The sequence below is a fragment of the Macaca fascicularis genome, chromosome 15 (genome assembly GCF_037993035.2).
Source record: "Macaca fascicularis isolate 582-1 chromosome 15, T2T-MFA8v1.1".
Lineage (NCBI taxonomy): Eukaryota > Metazoa > Chordata > Mammalia > Primates > Cercopithecidae > Macaca > Macaca fascicularis.
In genome coordinates this window covers 90575965-90594227 of record NC_088389.1, presented here as the reverse complement: position 1 = coordinate 90594227, position 18263 = coordinate 90575965, and the positions used below count along the sequence as shown (strand labels likewise).

General features: G+C 37.5%; 1 protein-coding gene across 50 annotated transcripts in view; it reads right to left on the bottom strand.

Moving 5' to 3' along the window:
- Positions 1-18263, bottom strand: part of PTPRD (protein tyrosine phosphatase receptor type D) — a 545821-nt gene that overhangs the window by 110134 nt on the left and 417424 nt on the right. For 29 of the 50 annotated variants that reach the window (XM_074017485.1, XM_074017484.1, XM_074017489.1 and 26 more), the window contains one exon: positions 11224-11321. In XM_074017485.1, coding sequence (XP_073873586.1) covers positions 11224-11321 — 98 coding nt within the window. Of the gene's footprint in view, positions 1-11223; positions 11322-11829; positions 11872-17541; positions 17593-18263 lie in introns of all 50 variants that reach the window. The other 21 variants (XM_074017470.1, XM_074017474.1, XM_065530544.2 and 18 more) reach the window with 2 other exon arrangements.

Here is an 18263-nt window from a genome sequence, read left to right as displayed (position 1 = left end):
TCCCCCTGTTTCTCCTAGAAGACTCATTCAGGACAGCTCATTTCTTGATTATTTTTGGTTCTCCACTAAATGTTAAACAGATAAAGGCATTCAAACTACTCCTCTTATAAACAAAGAAACTGAGATCAGGAGAGTTAAATAATGTGTTTAGGGGCATTAAAATTTATAGCAGAGACACCAGGACAGTTTCCACTCATCAGTGAAATTACCTTTTTTTGATATTTTAATGTGGATATAACTTCCAGAAATGACATTATGTACAAAATATGAAAAGAACTCTGTAGTTCTTCATAATTACCCTCCATCCTTGTCACCCTTTACCTTCCCCTAATTGCTTTCATAGAGCTCCTTTTTGGAAGAATGAGAAGATAATATTATAGAAGATAAAAATCACTTGAGAAAAAAAAGTCATGTTAAGTGACTGACAGATACCGTCATGCATAGTGAAGTTCACAATAACAAGAGCCACTTCTGTTTACTAAGCATAGAGGGCAATGGGCCAGGTGCCTAACATACATTCATCTTTGTAACAGTCTCATGAGTAGATACTAATATTCTCATCTTAAATAAGAGAACCAAGGTTCTGAGAGGTAAAGTAACTGGCTCAGGATCAAGCAGCACAGCTACTAATTGGCCCAGTCAAAATATGAACCTTGTTTTCCCTGACTTCAAGGAACTCCCCAGCATCCACTACAGCACTCCTCTACATACACACTTTTACCACTCAGGTGCTAAAATCCCAACTTCATTTTTAAATAAAAATACAATTCAATAAAGAGTGTCTTTTTCAGTCCTTGCTATGGTCTCTTTGAAATTGAAAGCTTGTTTTGGAAGCAGAGACAGAATTAATTGTTTCCTGAGAGCCTTCGGCTCCACATGGGAGCAGGTGAAAACACATTTTGGACAATGTCCAGTGATGGTCAAGGGCCAATTAGTTATAGTGAACTTGTATGAGAACAAGGACTGAGAAAAAACAAAAGTTGAAATTGTATGAGAATAAGGACTGGGAAACAGAAAACGAGAGTTATGTGAGAGTCCCTTAAGATGGGTAGGACTCCCACAAGAAAAAAAACAATAGGCTCTACTATGAAAGATACGGAGTTTAATGTTAGTAAAGAAATGTCTGAGGGTTTTTTTTTTTTAAGTGGGTGAAAGAACAAACATTTTAAAAGTCTAAGTAGAAATAAGCTTTGGAACTTGAGAAATTACTTGCACTTTGAGTTCTCACAACTATAGAAGACGAGTAAGAAAAAAAGACAATAAGCACATAGACATACATCCTGTTTTGGATGCAATGTTTCTTCTAAGGTAAGCTGCTGTCTTTGTGTCCTACTAGATTTGTTTATAAGATGCAGAAAGCAGCCCGCTGGGAGGGGACTCTCTGTACTTTTACATTTTACTTGGTGAGACTGGTCCTTAACTACAGAACAAAGACAGCATCTTCTCAGATGGCCAACTGGCAGGCCAACCTTTGCTATAAAATCTTTGCTATAAAAGGCTCAGGGAGTTTAATTGGTAGGTACTTTTGAGTTAAATCTGAGGGGTCTGCATTAAAATGTAATCACTTCTGTACTGTCTAGAGATAGTAATAGCCTATTTTCTGAGAGAAAAGAGCCTGAAAATAAGGCTTCACTGCTGATAGATCAGGTGGGGATGTCAACTGGAAAAAGAAGCTCTTTACAGCAGGATACTCTTTGTTCTGTTTGCTCGTGTTGTTGGTACTGGCAATTTTGATCACAATAAAGAGTTTCTGTGAACTGTAAATTTAGTTAGAAATTGATCCAGACACACACTTTTGTTAATCACCTGCTGTGTGCTGAGCAGTGAGCTTGTTATCATGTGGCCAACAGCATACCGAGAGGCCAGACACCTGATCAAAACACCTGACCCAGAGAAGCTTGATCACAGCAAATGACTGGAGGGTAAGAAAGCGCAACATAACAAGTGCTAATTGCACTGGCTTAAACTAGCAATTTTTCATTCTTTCTTTTATTATTATTATTTTTTTTTTACTGACATCAGCAAATCCCTAAGGGTTTGGCCTGGGATAGGAAAAGGTAGGGTTTCATTGATTCTAAGACATGCATTTTTTTTCCACATTCTAACATCTCTGAAATTGATGTGCATCTTAAAATTGATGGCATCTTGCAATTGTACTGGCGATATCTTTTATTCCTTAGTGGTACATGCAATGATGGGGTATCTTAAAATTGATGGCACCTAGATGAGATAAAATAAGTAATAGCTACTACGACTACTGAGTACTGGTGTCAGGAAACCTGAAAAGCACTTACGTGTTCAATTTGTTTTTAATGATTGTTTGAAGTAAGTACTATGGTTGCTTCTTTATATAGAGATGGATAAATTAAAATACAGAGAGGTTCAGTTATTTGGTCACACAGCTTGAGCTAGCGGCCAAACTGGCAACCTGAGCCAAGGGCCTGTGTACTTAGTGACTGTGTCATAATATTTATTTCCACTGTTGGCTCAACAAGTAGAAAGTCCTGTGTGGCAGGCAGAGAGATTTGGCCCCAATCTGAGAAGCAGAAAAACTGCTAGGCTCATAAGGAAGTGGGCAAAGACTCTGCCATACCCACCTCCAATCCCAGAGTATTAGAAGATTCTGATTTGGAATAGTAAATTTAGCCATTCATCTTCCTCAACTTCATCCATCCCAGGTACAAAAATGTTACTGCTTTTTATTTCACGAAATTGCTCATTTTTCTCGTTCCATTACTAAACCACCATAATTTGTTCTCAACTTTTTCAAAAAAACAACCTTTTATCTCTTGTGACTCATATGTCAAAAATACTTAGAAATGGACGCCGTTCCCTTAGAAATGGAAGAGTCTGTTCCACTCTTCCACTTTCCATAAAAGATGAAAACAGCCGGGCGCGGTGGCTCAAGCCTGTAATCCCAGCACTTTGGGAGGCCGAGACGGGCGGATCACCAGGTCAGGAGATCGAGACCATCCTGGCTAACACGGTGAAACCCCGTCTCTATTAAGAAATACAAAAAAACTAGCCGGGCGAGGTGGCGGGCGCCTCTAGTCCCAGCTACTCGGGAGGCTGAGGCCGGAGAATGGCGTGAACCCGGGAGGCGGAGCTTGCAGTGAGCTGAGATCCGGCCACTGCGCTTCACTCTGGGTGACAGAGGGAGACTCTGTCTCAAAAAAAAAAAAAAAAAAAAAAAAAAAAAGAAAAAGATGAAAACAGATCTCTGTCATCCAGCACTTTCTTCCTTCAAGAAAATGGGGGAACCACCTTTAAGAAAAAATCCAGTGCATTCTAAGTTGGCCAAAAAAAAAAAAAAAAATTGTGTGTGTGGGTACATATGTCTGTGTGTTTGGTTTCTTGTTTCTGTATGATTCTTGAATACATGTCTCCCCTCATGAGCTTACACATAAATGATAAACTAATTGAAAGCAGATATGACAAGTAGTTTTGCATTATAAGTGCTCAGAGGTTTACAAAACCTAATAATGATGATGGTTTTACTAATGATGGTTTTGCATCTGTGAATATACTGTGCCACACGTGGTTAAATATACCAAGAGTCTTTTCCAAGGGAAAATAGAAATGTTTTCTTTTGTGGTCATTGCTTAGATGACAGATAATTTTTGTCCCCTCTGTGGAGAAATACAATGTTTAACCATCAGGAGTGAACAAATTATCTATGGAGAAAAGAAATGTGTCCTTAGCATGTCATAGAAAACCACTGGGTTTTCCCAGGAATAGTCATGCAGTGGAAATTGGTAACTATGACAGTTTCACAGAAATTTTACATATAAATATTTTGATCTAGTTAGATACTAAGCTTTCTGAACTCTATCATCAGGGCATAGTAAGAAACAAAGAGTGAAACATTTAGGTGTTTACATCAGGTAAGTTAAGGTGCAGTGAAGAAGAACAAAACAAGATGAATTTGTGACCTGGTTTTACCACATATAGTAGGTGTGTGACCTTGGGTAAGTCACTTCTTTCTCAGTCTCATGCTCCTTAACTCTACGGAGAGTTAAGGGAACGTGAAAGCACATGATCTCTGAGGTTTAGACAACTTTAAATATTAAATATTTATATTTCATATATTTTATATTTAAATATTTAAAAATATGACCTAAGCAATGTTTTTAAGTGTCTCTATATGTCTCAACACTGTCTTGATGTATTTCATTATTCATCAAGGAAATATGTTTTTCCTTTACCTGTCTTACTAAGTGATGGGAAGATTTTAACTTCTTCTACAAAGGTGTAATACATACTGTTATAAAAACAGAAGGACAGGGCTCTGATATCTGAAATATTTCATATAAAAGGCTCATTATCATCATCACAGACAGGAGATGTGAGAGTGCTGCCATAAGAACAGGAAGAAACTCAGCACATGTGGATGCTGAATGGCGGGAGACATGTGAGCACTGAGATTGGAGACAGTCCACCTCCAGAGACGGCAGCAAAGGCATTGGGACTGGGCTTTGTGATGAGAACAAAAAGATCAAAGAGGGCTTCTTCAGGGAGCACTTCTGTGAACCACAAAGTTTCTTGCCCCTCTCCAATAGCAACAGAAAGATTGCTCCGAGTTAATACATAGCTTTAAGGTAGTATTACTAACAGAGCTAATGCTGACTAACTTGAAACTAGATGTTTGATGACTGTTCATCTCTGTGTAACTACCACGACAGTATGGACTGTGGTCCAAAATGTGACTTGTAAGTGAGCTGATAGGAACTCAGAAGAAATGTTGTTGTTGTAACTATTTAAAAAAGGGTTATTATCTCAATCCACACCACAAAATGTATAAAATCTAGAATGTACCTGAAGTAGGCTATGTGATTTGGGACAGTATTTCTATTAGAAAACTGTACCTTGAAGACCACATCAGGAACTAGTTTCACATTTTCTCTAACTTTAAAGCTTTTCTTGATAGTGACCACTGGGATGCCCATTCATTTTTTTTTTTTAACTTTTTTTGAGACAGGGTCTCCATCTGTTACCCAGGCTGGAGTGCAGTGACATGATCTCAGCTCACTGCAGCCTCAACCCCTTGGGGGTCAGGTGATCCTCCCACCTCAGCCTCCCGAGTAGCTGGGACTACAGGTACATGCCATCATGCCTGGCTAATTTTATTTTGTAGTTTTGTAGAGACAGTTTCACCATGTTGCCTAGGCTGGTCTCAAACTCCTGGACTCAAGCAATCTGCCTGCAGTGGCTTCCCAAAATGCCGGGATTACAGGTGTGAGCCACCGTGCCCAGCCGGGGTGCCAATTTATTACACAAAGACATCATCGATATATTTTAAAATGGAGATTCTGAATCAGTAGCATTGGGGTAGTGCCTAAAATTCTGCATTTCTAAAAAGTCCCCAGGTGATGCCAATGCTGTTGGTCTCTAGTCCACACTGACTATGAGACTACCAGAATGTGCATTTCCCATGTGCCCTTCCCTTGACAAAATGCACTTCAATCCTCTTCTTCCTAGTTCCATGAAGAGTGCCATCTTCTCTTCAAAATCTTTCTCAATTCTCCAGATCATTATGACCTTTACTGAATCCCAATAACATTCCAATAGCACTCAAGATTACCTCCTTGGTGTAATTCTTATTTGTTGTATATATTTGTCTTTGACAACTACGAACTCCAGAAGTATAAGTTTCTTACAACTTCTATGTTTTCTCAGCACTGAGCAAAATGCTTTGTATTGTCGTGGATAATTATTGGTTCCTCCTCCCAGCTCACAAGCCCCCTTACACAGAAATTTCCCTCTCCTCCATCCAAGATCTGCATAAGTGGACTGTTAGCAGTTACGTCCCAACGTGTGTCCCCACAACAAACCATCAATTAGCTAGAGTTCAGACTTTGTTCTCTGGCATTTAAAATGTGACTGGCAAGAACAACTCAGTCTCTTTATGGGGCCTGTATGTAAATGAAAATATGATTAAAGACCATGTTTTCTGTGTGTGGGCGAGAAAAAAAGAAGACGCTGGCTTGTATCAGGGGAAGAATGAAGCCACCCCAGAGAAAGCATAAAGATGAAAGCTCCAGAGAAGATATCAGGAAATTGCCACAGCCTTTCAGTTCTAGATGACCATTCTTAGTGTGTACCTTTACTGTTAGCCTTGGCTCTATAATACATCAGAAATGCTCTTCTGTCTTTCCTTGAGAATTTCCAGGGGCTATAGTTTCTTACAATCTATCTAGTCTAAATAAGATTTGTACATACATCACTGTGATGATGCCTTCTGATTAAATCTTAAATATACTAGTCTATATGCTATCTCAGCAAATGGTGAAATGAAGACTGGGGATCATGTTCTGTAATACATTACCCTAAACCGATGACATTCCTCAAATTGAAGTCTTTGAAGTACCTGCATCAAAGTCAGCTGAAGAGCTCTTTTAAAATGCAGATTCGTGGATACCACAGCTGACCTATTAAACTAGCATTTCTGGGGTTGGAACCAGGAATTTCAATTTTATTGTGTCTCTGCCAGGTTTTCGTATCAGGATGATGCTGGCCTCATAAAATGAGTTAGGGAGGAGTCCCTCTTTTTCTACCATTTGTAATAGTTTTAGAAGGAATGGTACCAGTTCCTCTTTGTACCTCTGGTAGAATTTGGCTGTGAATCCATCGGGTCCTGGGCTTTTTTTGATTGGTAGGCTATTAATTACTGCCTCAATTTCAGAACTTGTTATTGGTCTATTCAGGGATTTGACTTCTTCCTTGGAATTTCAATTTTAAATAGGCAACCAAATGATCTGTAGGCGACAGCCCAAGATTTTGTTTGGCAAGACCTACACATATTATTCTGATTTAAAGATTCACCAGCCTAATAAATGGACTTTAACAGCCACACCAACTTTAAGGAGGACTTTATTCCTTGCATTCCAGATACCATTCTCAAATTGAGATTACTTAAATTCCAGTAGGACTTTTTAGTTTCATCTCAGAAAATGGACATCTAAAGTGTTTATAAAGACCTGCAGAGATGGGGTTACACTAATTTCTCAGGTCCATTCTTCTAGCTTTCACTAAATACAGTATTGGAGTTCAAGGCCTTTATAGTACAGGAAGTGTCTCATAGGATCTAATAATACTGTGCTACAATCTAACCTACTTCCTCCTATTCTGACCTCAGGATCAGTGCAAACAGCTCTCATGCCTTTAACCTGTGTTAGTCTTAGAATCACAGTAAAAAATTTAGCTTCATGTATGTTACAAGTTCTAAGTAAACATTTACTCACAGTGATTATGCCAAAATAATCAGGTGTTTGAAAGCAATGTGAGTTTTCTTTCCTCTATTTTCTTTGCTGAAAGCCAGTAAAAATCTATTCAAGTTTATGTAGAATAAACAATTTTTCCCCACAAAGTGTTGCTCTAAGCCTAAATTTTTATGTTGAGGTCTTAATCCTATTATCACTGTTGAATACAACACTTAAACATCTCCTTCATGCTTGTTAAGGCACAGTAGAGTCAATTCATGCCCAGGGAGCTTTAATCACAGATCATCATCATGAACATCAGTGAAGAGTCTATGTGGGCTATCATGTCCAAGGCTAAGCCTACTGGGGAAGCTGTGCATAGCAGCATTGCCAGCATGCAGTTCATAACTATTTTCAAGGAGCACTTCTGATCTAATGGCTAAATGAGGATCATTAAAGTATCTTTACATGTAGCATTTCTTGAAAATTCCATATTTAAAGGAGGCCAGTTATTATATTCAATGGATGCAACTGAGATTGCTTGAGTGATGCTTTTATAGCCATGTGCTGCATAATGACATTTCAGTCCACAACAAACCACAAATAAGAGATTGATCCATAAAACTATAATAGATCTGAAGAAATTCCCATCACCTAGGGATGTGGTAGCTGTCGTAACGTCCCAGCATGGTGCATTACTCATGTGGTTGTAGAGATGTTGGTGTAATTCAACTTACTCTGCTACCACTCAAGCACATACAATTATGTACAGTACATAATATTTAATTAAAAGTGAATATGTTACTAGTTTATGTGTTTACTAAAGTATATATTTCATTGTTATTTTAAAGTGCACTCCTTTTATTTATTTAAAAAAAGAGAACTTTAAAACAGCCCTAGGTAGGTCCTTCAAGAGGTATCCAGAAGAAGGCATTATCATTATAGGAGATGACAGCTCCATGCTGTCACCCTGAAGATGTTCCAGTGGACAAAACGTGAAGGCAGAAGACAGTGATACTGATGATTCTGACTCTGTGCAGGCCTAGATTAATGCATGTCTTTGCATCTTAGTTTTTAACCAAAAATTTTAAAAAGTTAAAATAACTTAAATAGAAAAACGCTTACAAAATAAGGATAAAAGAAAAAATGTTTTTGTATAGCTGTATGATGTGTTTGTGTTTTAAGCTAAGTGATGTCAAAAAGTTTAAAAATTTTATAAAGTAGTTACAGTAAGCTAAGGTTAATCTACTATTGAAATAAAGTTTTAAAATAAATTTGTTGTAGCCTAAGTTTATAGTGTTTATAAAGTCTACAGTAGTATACAGTAATGTCCTAGGCCTCTACATTCACTCACTACTCTCACTGACAGCCACAGCAACTACCAGTCTTGCAAGCGCCATTCATGCTAAGTGTCCTACATAGGGGAACCATTTAATTCTTTTGTTGTTTGTTTCACTCTTGTCGCCCAGGCTGGAGTGCAATGGTGTGATCTTGGATCACTGCAACCTCCACCTCCGGGTTCAAGCGATTTTCCTGTCTCAGCCTCCTGCGTGGCTGGATTACAGGCACCTGCCACCAGGCCTGGCTAATTTTGTATTTTTAGTAGAGACGGGGTTTCACCGTGTTGGCCAGGCTGGTCCTGAACTCCTGAACTCAGGTGATCCACCTGCCTCGGACTCCAAAATGCTGGGATTACACGTGTGAGTCACCGCGCCTGGCCTAAAACTCTTTGTACAGTATTTTTACCTTACCTTTTCTTTGTTTAAACACACAAACAGTTACTGTTGGGTATAGCAACCTGCTGTACAGGATTGTAGCCTAGGAGCAGTGGGCTAGACCACATAGCTTAAGTGTATAATAGACTATACTATCTAGTTTGCTATACTCCATGAAGTTTGCACAATGACAAAAATCACCTAAGAACACATTTCTCTGAAAGCATCCCTGTCATCAAGTGATGCATGACTATATTATTGCCTGTGGTTTAAAGTTAGATTGGTGGAGAGTGAATTAATGGCTTATTCACAGGTCGAGTTATTGTATTTCCATAATTTGTGACCCATTATGTAACCCATAATCAAAAATAAATAATTAAAGCAGGTCCGTGAAAAAATATCACATGGCAAAATAATAAGAATCACATAACAATAAAAAGTAGGTCGGAGTGATGAAAGATTTCTGGTTCATAAACACTGACATAACTAAGGGTTTTTTATGTTGCCCCAGGTGCTATTTATGATTTGCCTTATTTTCTCTTCTAAAACTCACTCTGGAGCCTTAAGCCCTAAATCAGAAACTCTAGAAGGTGTTTTAAAGGATACTGCATATTTTTAAAAGAGCTATTCTGATCAACAGGAAGAGCACGAAAGAAATAAGCTGCCGACCATCTGAGAAAAGAAGATAACGTGCGTTCCAGTGTGAATTTTCCCAACATTGAAAATGTTCTCCTGAATGCTTGGTGCAGAATAAAGGAAAATGTAACTTAATCAAAAGGTGAGGAAACAAACAAAATTTTTGTGTCCTATCAAATATATGACAAAGATGCTGGAGTATGCAAATTGAATAAAAGGCGGTCTGGCTCTTGAGGGTGGAGGTGAATGAGACTACAGATATGTTTTGGTTTTCCAGCACAGTAACTTAAAATAATGAACATTTGAATATTTGAAGATTATGGGAAGGCCATGAGGATATTTATACTGCCACAGGCCTCACTGCTCCATGTTCTCTTATATGGAGCGTCTTCTTATTTTTGTGACCCCTCTAAGCCACTTGAGGTTGGGGGTCCTCTTAGAGTGTTTTGCTACAGAATATGATAGGGTAGAATGTTAGAGCTGGTAGGTCCAGTGCAACTGCCCCAATTAAGGCTGATACAACAGATACCAAGAGGTAACAGGAATGTGTTAACAACTCCCAGTAAGTAAATCAGTAGAAACCCCTGATGGTGAAATTTGGGCTGCCCAGGTACCCAATAACCTTTTATTATTTGGTACAACTACAAGATTTTAGCTGTACATTTTAATATTATGTTAAAACTGGTCTAGGAAAAATAATTATGGTCTGGTTATCAACAATTCATTAATTGGCTTCATTAAGCGTCCTTGTTGCTGGAGAATACCAGAAATATCCAGTTTTATAAAGTTTTGCTTGATATATACCACAATATCCAAATACACACCCACATACATGTGCATTCACACAGGCTTTTAATTTACCTTCATCAATAATTCACATAGACTTTTTAAGGATTCCGGAATTTTAAGATAGCATTCAGTGCACCATTTCTTCAAAAACAAGCAACTCTCTGAAAATATATTTCTATGTTAATATTAGCTCTAACTAATTGAAGGCTAAGGTAATATATATGTACTCAATAATTACAGAGTTTTCATGGCTTATGAAACCAAGAGTCTTGAGAAATGTACTTAATCTCTGTAATCTTTCTTTTTTAGATGAGGATTCTTATCACAAATCAGTGTATTTGGCACCTATTTGGTATGCTGGAAACCTTATCAATTTAGTATATTCTAGGAAGTGAAAAGCCAGAAGACAAATACTGCATGATCTCATTTATATGTGAAATCTAAAGAAGTCAAACTCATAGGAGTAGATAGTAGAATGGTGATTACCAACCGATGGCTGGAGAAAGGGGAGATGTTGATCAGTTTTAGCTAGACAGCAGGAATAAGCTTTAGTGATCTATTACACAGAATGGTGACTATAATTAATAATAATCCATATATATAAATATATACAATTATTGCCAATTAAAAATAAAATAAAAGTTAGAAAATTCATAATCTCAGCAAGTAATAATGAACAAATGTAAAATTAACACTTTAAAATTGTAATTACTATATTGCTTGTGCAGACACTTTTAAGTTGGCAATTCGTTATACATTTTTATATCATATTTGAGTCATATTTAAAGGGAAAAGCACTGATGAGGTTAATTTTCAAGAATATGGTCAAAAAAAGAGAAGAGCAACTCTTAAAATTACTATAAAGAATAAACACAGTGAATTACCTCATATTCCTGGGAAAACTTCAAGTTGTCATTTGCTTTCAATCTTTCAATGTGGTCTGCAAGTTCCAAGATGGGTATTGGAGGATGGCTAGCCATACCTATTGAAAAAAGGAAAGAAGAAAAACATTTGAAAACAAATGAAAACGATGCTAGCCATTCCAAAATATAGAGAATACTATAGTTAGAAATGGCCTGAAAATATGTGAGTAGTAAAGATGTTTTAGGTGAGGAAGCAGGCAAATAGTTTGGTTACTCAAAGCAGGACATGCTCTGGGAAGATGAATTTTGTAGCCAAATGAAAAGTCACCAAGCAAAATCTCCAAACTAACACTCCTAGTGTAAAAGAAAGCGTTATTGTGCTATGAATCAATGAGGTTAGCTAGTGGAGGAAACTGACAGTCAGGCTTGATGTCAACTTCTGCTTTGAGTAATGACTTTTATGCCATTTCAAACTCCTTCTCCTGCACTGTGTGAAATGGAAATTGTGTGGAATTAAATGGTGTAAAGTGAACTAAGAAAACAGACACTGAGAAAGGCCTAAAAGGGAAAGAGTAGTAGCTTGATAGTAAACATAAAATGACTTATGCATAATCAAGGAAAACTAACTTGAAGAATGAAGGTTACCAGGGTAACCGGAATCATCTGAACCTGCAAAGGAAATGATGGTGTAAATAAAATAAAATAGAACAAATTCTTAAAAAAAATGAAATGGAAAGCCTGATATATTTTTCCAAAGGACTAATCAAAATGCTGCAAGTTTTTGCAGGATTCATTATACATTGTGGCTAGTACAATGTGACTACTACATTAAGATCGCTAATATTTCACAAACCTGTAGGTGACTGACATTCACATGCAAACATAGACACAAAGAATGACATGCACCACGGCTCATTGACGATAATCACTGAAGGCACAATCAGACACCAAACTGAGCTTCAAAAATGTTTCCACTAGTAGCAGATTGTAGAGGTTGGGGTTGCAGCCTTCTTCTGGACATTTATAAATGGCCACACTAACAACTCTGTGATATTTTGCCCCAGGTCCCCATTATTCAACCCCCAGCAAACCTACAATCTACTTTAGGTGTAAACATCTTTGTCCACTAATGAGAAATGAATTCAGGAAAGTGATCAAATGATGAAAAGACAGGAGGGAAAGAGGGTGAAAAAAGAAGGAAAGCAGAGACGGGGGCTGACACATTCTAGTTCATTCAGCCAGTGGAAGATATATTAATTTCATAGATTCCATGAAAAATAATCCACTATTAATTTTGGTGACTCCTGTGTCTTTCTGATGTTTTCTCACTTTTCATATGTTTTGTCTTTTTTTTTTTTCCTATTAATTTTACAGAAGTATCATGAAAGAGCATTGCTGACTCTTATCTCACAGACACAAATTCCAGCTGGCTAGAAAAACCTGAACTAGCATGTCCCCAGGGAAGCCACTGAAGCAGAAAAAGAATGAGGGAGGAGCTCAAACTGGAAGCCATGTGTTGACATTCTGCTGTCACTGTGGCTCTCTGGAGGGAGGCTACAGAATGATGGCCATAGAGTCAACATGACATGTGACTACTTTAAGAGCATTTTAGGAATTATACCATTGTTAAAAGTCACCCAGTAAGTTCCTTTATCTCAAATGCCAAATTGTCAATGGTTCTGGTAAGTTAAGTAAAAGCTACCCCGCTCTTTAAAGACTACCACTTTAGCAAGTGTTGTGAATTCTGGTGGTTTAGTTTTTATGGCTATGAAGGTCTGCTTCCAGTCAGCTAAAATTTTAGTGGAGAGCCAATAAAACTGAATTGCTTGCAAGTAGAAATTCTTTGTTGGTGATATAATAATGCCTTTGGAACAAAATTTTGGAACCCTTTCTGAAACTTTTCTGTATTAGTGGTAGAACTGAAATAATTTACATTCTGTGGAGGAAGTGAGAGGGTGACAGTGATCTGATAATTACATGATCTTATCCAGATGAGGCACCCCCAATGAAAAGAATGGAAATGCAAAGGCATAGGTGACTTTAGGCTTATCTGGAAATGGAAATGGACCGATATGGACATCATTACAGTACTTTAACAGAGAAAATAATAGAGACAAAGATGTTTAGACCTTTTCGAGCGAATCGTGGGAGAGAGTTATTATCATATATGGACTGAGTGGTGGTTTGGCTAGAGAGGGAGGACACAGAGCCAATCAGGGAGGCGTAGGGGACTGAATTACTGCTCAAAGCTGCAAAAAGTAAAGCCAGTTGGAGATGGGAAAAGTATTAGTATTACAGCAGTAGAAGACCATAATAATAACCAAAGATGTGATCAACATATTTACTTGAGGCATGCACTGGCACATGATCTGGAATTATTATATTGGAAGCTTATTAAAGAAAAATTCAAGCAGATCTACATTGGCTCATTATATTCCACATCAGAATATATATACGTATATCTATTACATGCAAGATATCATAGCATTAAAGAATCGCTACATAAAACTTATCATTGGATACCATATTGCACTCAATTTCTAAGTAAAAATGGCAGATGGATGTTTCACAGAAAAGGGAGGAGAATTTGTGTGAATCCAATGGTACGGGAGAAAGAATCCTGGCTTAGAATACTGGACTTGGGTTCTACTTCTGGTTTTGTCATCTACTAATAGGGACAAATCACCATTTGTGAAGCGCCTTTGATTTCTTTAACTGTTAAAATCAGAGTATAGAACTAGATAAATTCAAGAGCCATTCTCTTCTTCATAACTTTCATTCTTCCCACACACAGATAGAACTTCTGAACAGAGAAGGGTCTATTGGACATGGTGCAAATGTAAGGGTTCTAAAAGTTATTGTACCTCTTCTTTGAGGGGGGGTGGAGAGTACTTACTTTTTACAAAATAGAAAAGTAGTATGCAGTTGAATTGTTTATTTTTTCAACTATTTAAGTTTGCTGCTATTTTCTCTCATTAGTCAAAGTGTATACACAGTCTATTATGATGTTATATCATATATCAGAAAAGACTGAATGTCAGCATAAAAATAATCCTCCAGAGTAAAACTCCTCTAAGTTGAAACTGTTTAGCTCATATCAGAAAACAATGATCAAGGATCTACTTCAAAATATTGTTACAAAATTCTGCAGAAACATCTCCACTGCCCAATATTGAAAGAAAGTTATATGATATAAATATGTTAGATTTTAAATGAAAAGATAGACACTAAGAAAACTATGAAGTTGATCTCACTGTGGTATCCTTTCAATGTTTTGTCTGGCAACATGACAACTGCTCACAGTCTATCAACCAAAGTCTTTACTACATCAGAGTTTTCACATTTAAATTACTTGATGTGCTTTAAATTTTTTTTTTTTTGTAGGCTGTACACCAGACCAATTAAGGTCTCTGGATGTGGGAGCTATATATTGATATTTTTAAAGTTCCCCAGCGCTGGCTCTTAGTCCTATGCGATTCATGAGGTGGGGCCTATAACTCCATTTATTCCTTTTTTTTTTCCATTTAGAAGTCATATCAGGATTTAAGAGAATGAGATGAGCTTTCTCTTGGTGATATTCTTGAATCCCCTCTAACATCCCATTAGCAAGCTTTAGTACTTCAGCTATTATTAGCAGCCAAGAACTTGAAGGAGAGCTAACAAATAGGGAGGGCTTGCCAGTGTCATGATCTCATCAGTTCAAAGCTACAAATGTACAACAGAAATGCTTTTTTTTTAATTTTTTTTTTATTTTTTGAGATGGAGTCTTACTCTGTTGCCCAGTTGCCCAGGCTGGAGTGTAGTGGTGCAACCTCAGCTCACTGCAAGCTCCACTTCCCGGGTTCAAGCGGTTCTCCTGCTTCAGCCTCCTGAGTAGCTGGGATTACAGGGACGCACCACCACACCCGGCTAATATTTATATTTTTAGTAGAGACGGGGTTTCACCATGTTGGTCAGGCTGGTCTCAAACTCCTGACCTCGTGATCCACCTGCCTTGGCCTTCCAAAGTGCTAGAATTACAGGCATGAGCCACTGTGCCCGGCCCATAAATGCATTTTAAAGGCACGCGTCAAATCTGGTAAGACTTTTCATTTTGAAGCTATGATCTCCATAGTATAGTGTCAACGTGAAAAATGACAGATGCAGTCACTGAAATCTGCCTTAGGTTGGAGGAAAAAACAGGATGGCTCCCTTTAATAGGGTACATATTTGTAAGACTAATGTCATGGTGACTTCCTTATAAGAAGTAAACTTTAAAATCATGGCATCTTAACCTGAGAGGCACCTTAGAGACGACTTAGTCCAGCACTTTCATTTTATACAAGAGGACTCAAATCCAGAAAAGTTAGATGATTTCTCTACATAAGCCCAGACAGTAAATAACATCTCAACATGCAGCTTGGGCATCTTTCTACTGTAGTATTTCTAGAATGGCATTTGCGATCTTCTAAATAAAGTGGGGGGCAAAGTCTCCATGGATGAAAGGGGCTAGACTGGTAAGATAAATGACTGAAGGCGGCTAAGTATTATACAGTCAACATTTTCACACACACACACAAAATGCAGTAATTCCCATTTCCTCACAATGAGCAGGTTTCCAGGGCTGGCTTTTGTTTCTGTACTTTGAACAGAGACTCCAGAAAGAACAATAATTCTTTACTATGTGAAAAATAGCCATAAGCGTGACATAAATGGCAACTAACGCTCAGTCTCAATGTCACTCATCTTTAGGGCTAGTGTACACGTGGGGGGGCTTCTGAAAAGGGTGAAACTATTCAGCTCCAGGACTTGCTCTGCCAAGTGAGAATGCAAGGCCAATCGGTTCAGACTGTTCAGGTTTTCAATAGCCACTAAAAATTCAGAGTTTCCTGTGGCATTTCCTCAGTTTTCAATTTGACTCAAATTTTTGTTGAAACTCAGTCCATGTCAAAAGAAGCTCTTCTGCAGTCCACATATGGCTAACTAGATTATGGCCTTTGTTTTAAAAGAACAAAACCTTCTTTCATCTGTGTGTATGTGAATTAGAATCAAGGAGTGTTGGGAGTGACAGATTGCAAGCTTGTATCCACAAGACAATACTGCTTTGTGCTGGGGATATAAAGAAGTATGCTTCTTGCATGGTTCATCCCCTATGGGTTCATCTACCTCCCCTCTCTCTAACCTGATCCCCCAATAATTCTACCAATTAGAAAAATGAAGCCCAGGAGAGTTAAAGAACTCGATCAAGGTCATCATTATCAGCAGAACTGTAGCTGCATGAGGATTTGATCCCATACCATGTCCACTCTCATTTAGCACATTTCACATTACGCCATGCTCTCTCTCAAATCATTTAACATCCCTGGACAAGTGGTGACAGGTACATAAAGCTGGGTCTTTAAGACTGTTTGGGCTGTCTATGCAGCAAGACAGAGATCATAAACCATCCTCAGTTTGCGAAAAAGTGTCAATATAGGGACTTCACCTAGGTCATCTGTTTCAGTGATGGGGAAGAGGAAAAGAGGATGCAAAAGCACATCTGTATTTTCCAGGTACTTCTTGCCAAAATATCCTAAGTTTCCATGAAAACATGAACTAACGGTATGAATTTAAAATGTTAAAAACTGGAATGCCATTTGGCAGAATACTTTTTAGAACCTAATTTATGGTATTTTTGCTTTTCAAATGTCCTGCTCTAGTTTACTAAGTCAGTAAGGCTACTGAATGCTTCAAATGATTTTATTATCCATAGAAAAATATTTATGAAACACTTGTTCTATTTTCATACTTTTAAACTTTACATTAAATGCCAATAGGCACTATATAACTATTCTGCTAAGTAGAGTTTTTGAAGTAATTAACAATGGTGGTATATCATTTAGATGATTTTTTTCTGTCACTATATATGTGTGTTTGTAATGACTCAGTAATAGTCTCTTCATGACTTTCCTTACTGACAAACTGTGATAAAGTCTGGAGAATAGTTTGTGCTTATGGACCAAAGAGAAGCTAATTTTTTCATCAAATCAATTACCACAGTCTTAACAAAAGTAGACTTCTATGAGCTAACAGTCAGAAACAGAAAATTAGTTCATTAAATATTTGTCATATTTTTAACATAATTTATGCACTATTTAGAATTCCCTGAATGAAATACAAATACTCTGCTATGTTTATTATTTGTATCACAAACTAATGATAAATTAAAGATAAAGAGAACATTGATTTGAAAGCTTCCTGATACAACAATAACGACAATTAGACTTGATATGTGACTGGGGATCATTATTAAATGAGAGTCACCAAAAGTGCTCTTCTAGGTAAGTACTGAATGGCATAATTAAAATTCAAAAATTTTACTTGATTGCAGGAGTTTCTGTCCAGCCTGGGCAACCGAGGAAGACCCCATTTCTGCAAAAAAAAAAATTATTTAAATGAACCGGGCATGGTGGCACATGCCTGTGGTCCCGTTACTTGGGAGGTTGAGGTTGGAGGATTACTTGAGCAGGGAATGTTGAGGCTACAGTGAGCTATGATTGTGCCACTGCACTCAAGCCTGGGCAACAGAGCAAGATCCTGCCTCGAAACATTTAAAAAATTTTTTGTAAAATTCAATTCTAATGTAGACTTTCTCAAAATACAGAATTTGAACAAGCTGTTTCTTTGTATCAGAAATCTGGCACTTAGATTTAATGAATCATCGTTTTCAGAAAATAAAACAGAAAGAACACATCCGGTATTCTTAACCTAGGTCATATGCCTAAATTCCTTATAGTATAAAATAAAATATGAATGTATGAAGAAAGTATACATAAAAATGGATCTTGTTAGCATTGATCCAATTAATAGTATTAATAGATCAGAAGAGATAGCTGAAGAGGTTTTTAAAGCTTATTCAGTTGCTGTGCAGACACTTCTGCTGCTGATACCATATTTCTGACTCGTTAACTTTTTACGAGTTTGTTTTTGTTTTTCACAGCCCATCAATCACCTACCATCCATGTATGCTTTAGGGCAAAACATACTAAGGTCATCCACGGAATGAAAACGAGGTCTTTATGTTGTAATATCTGATCATCGAG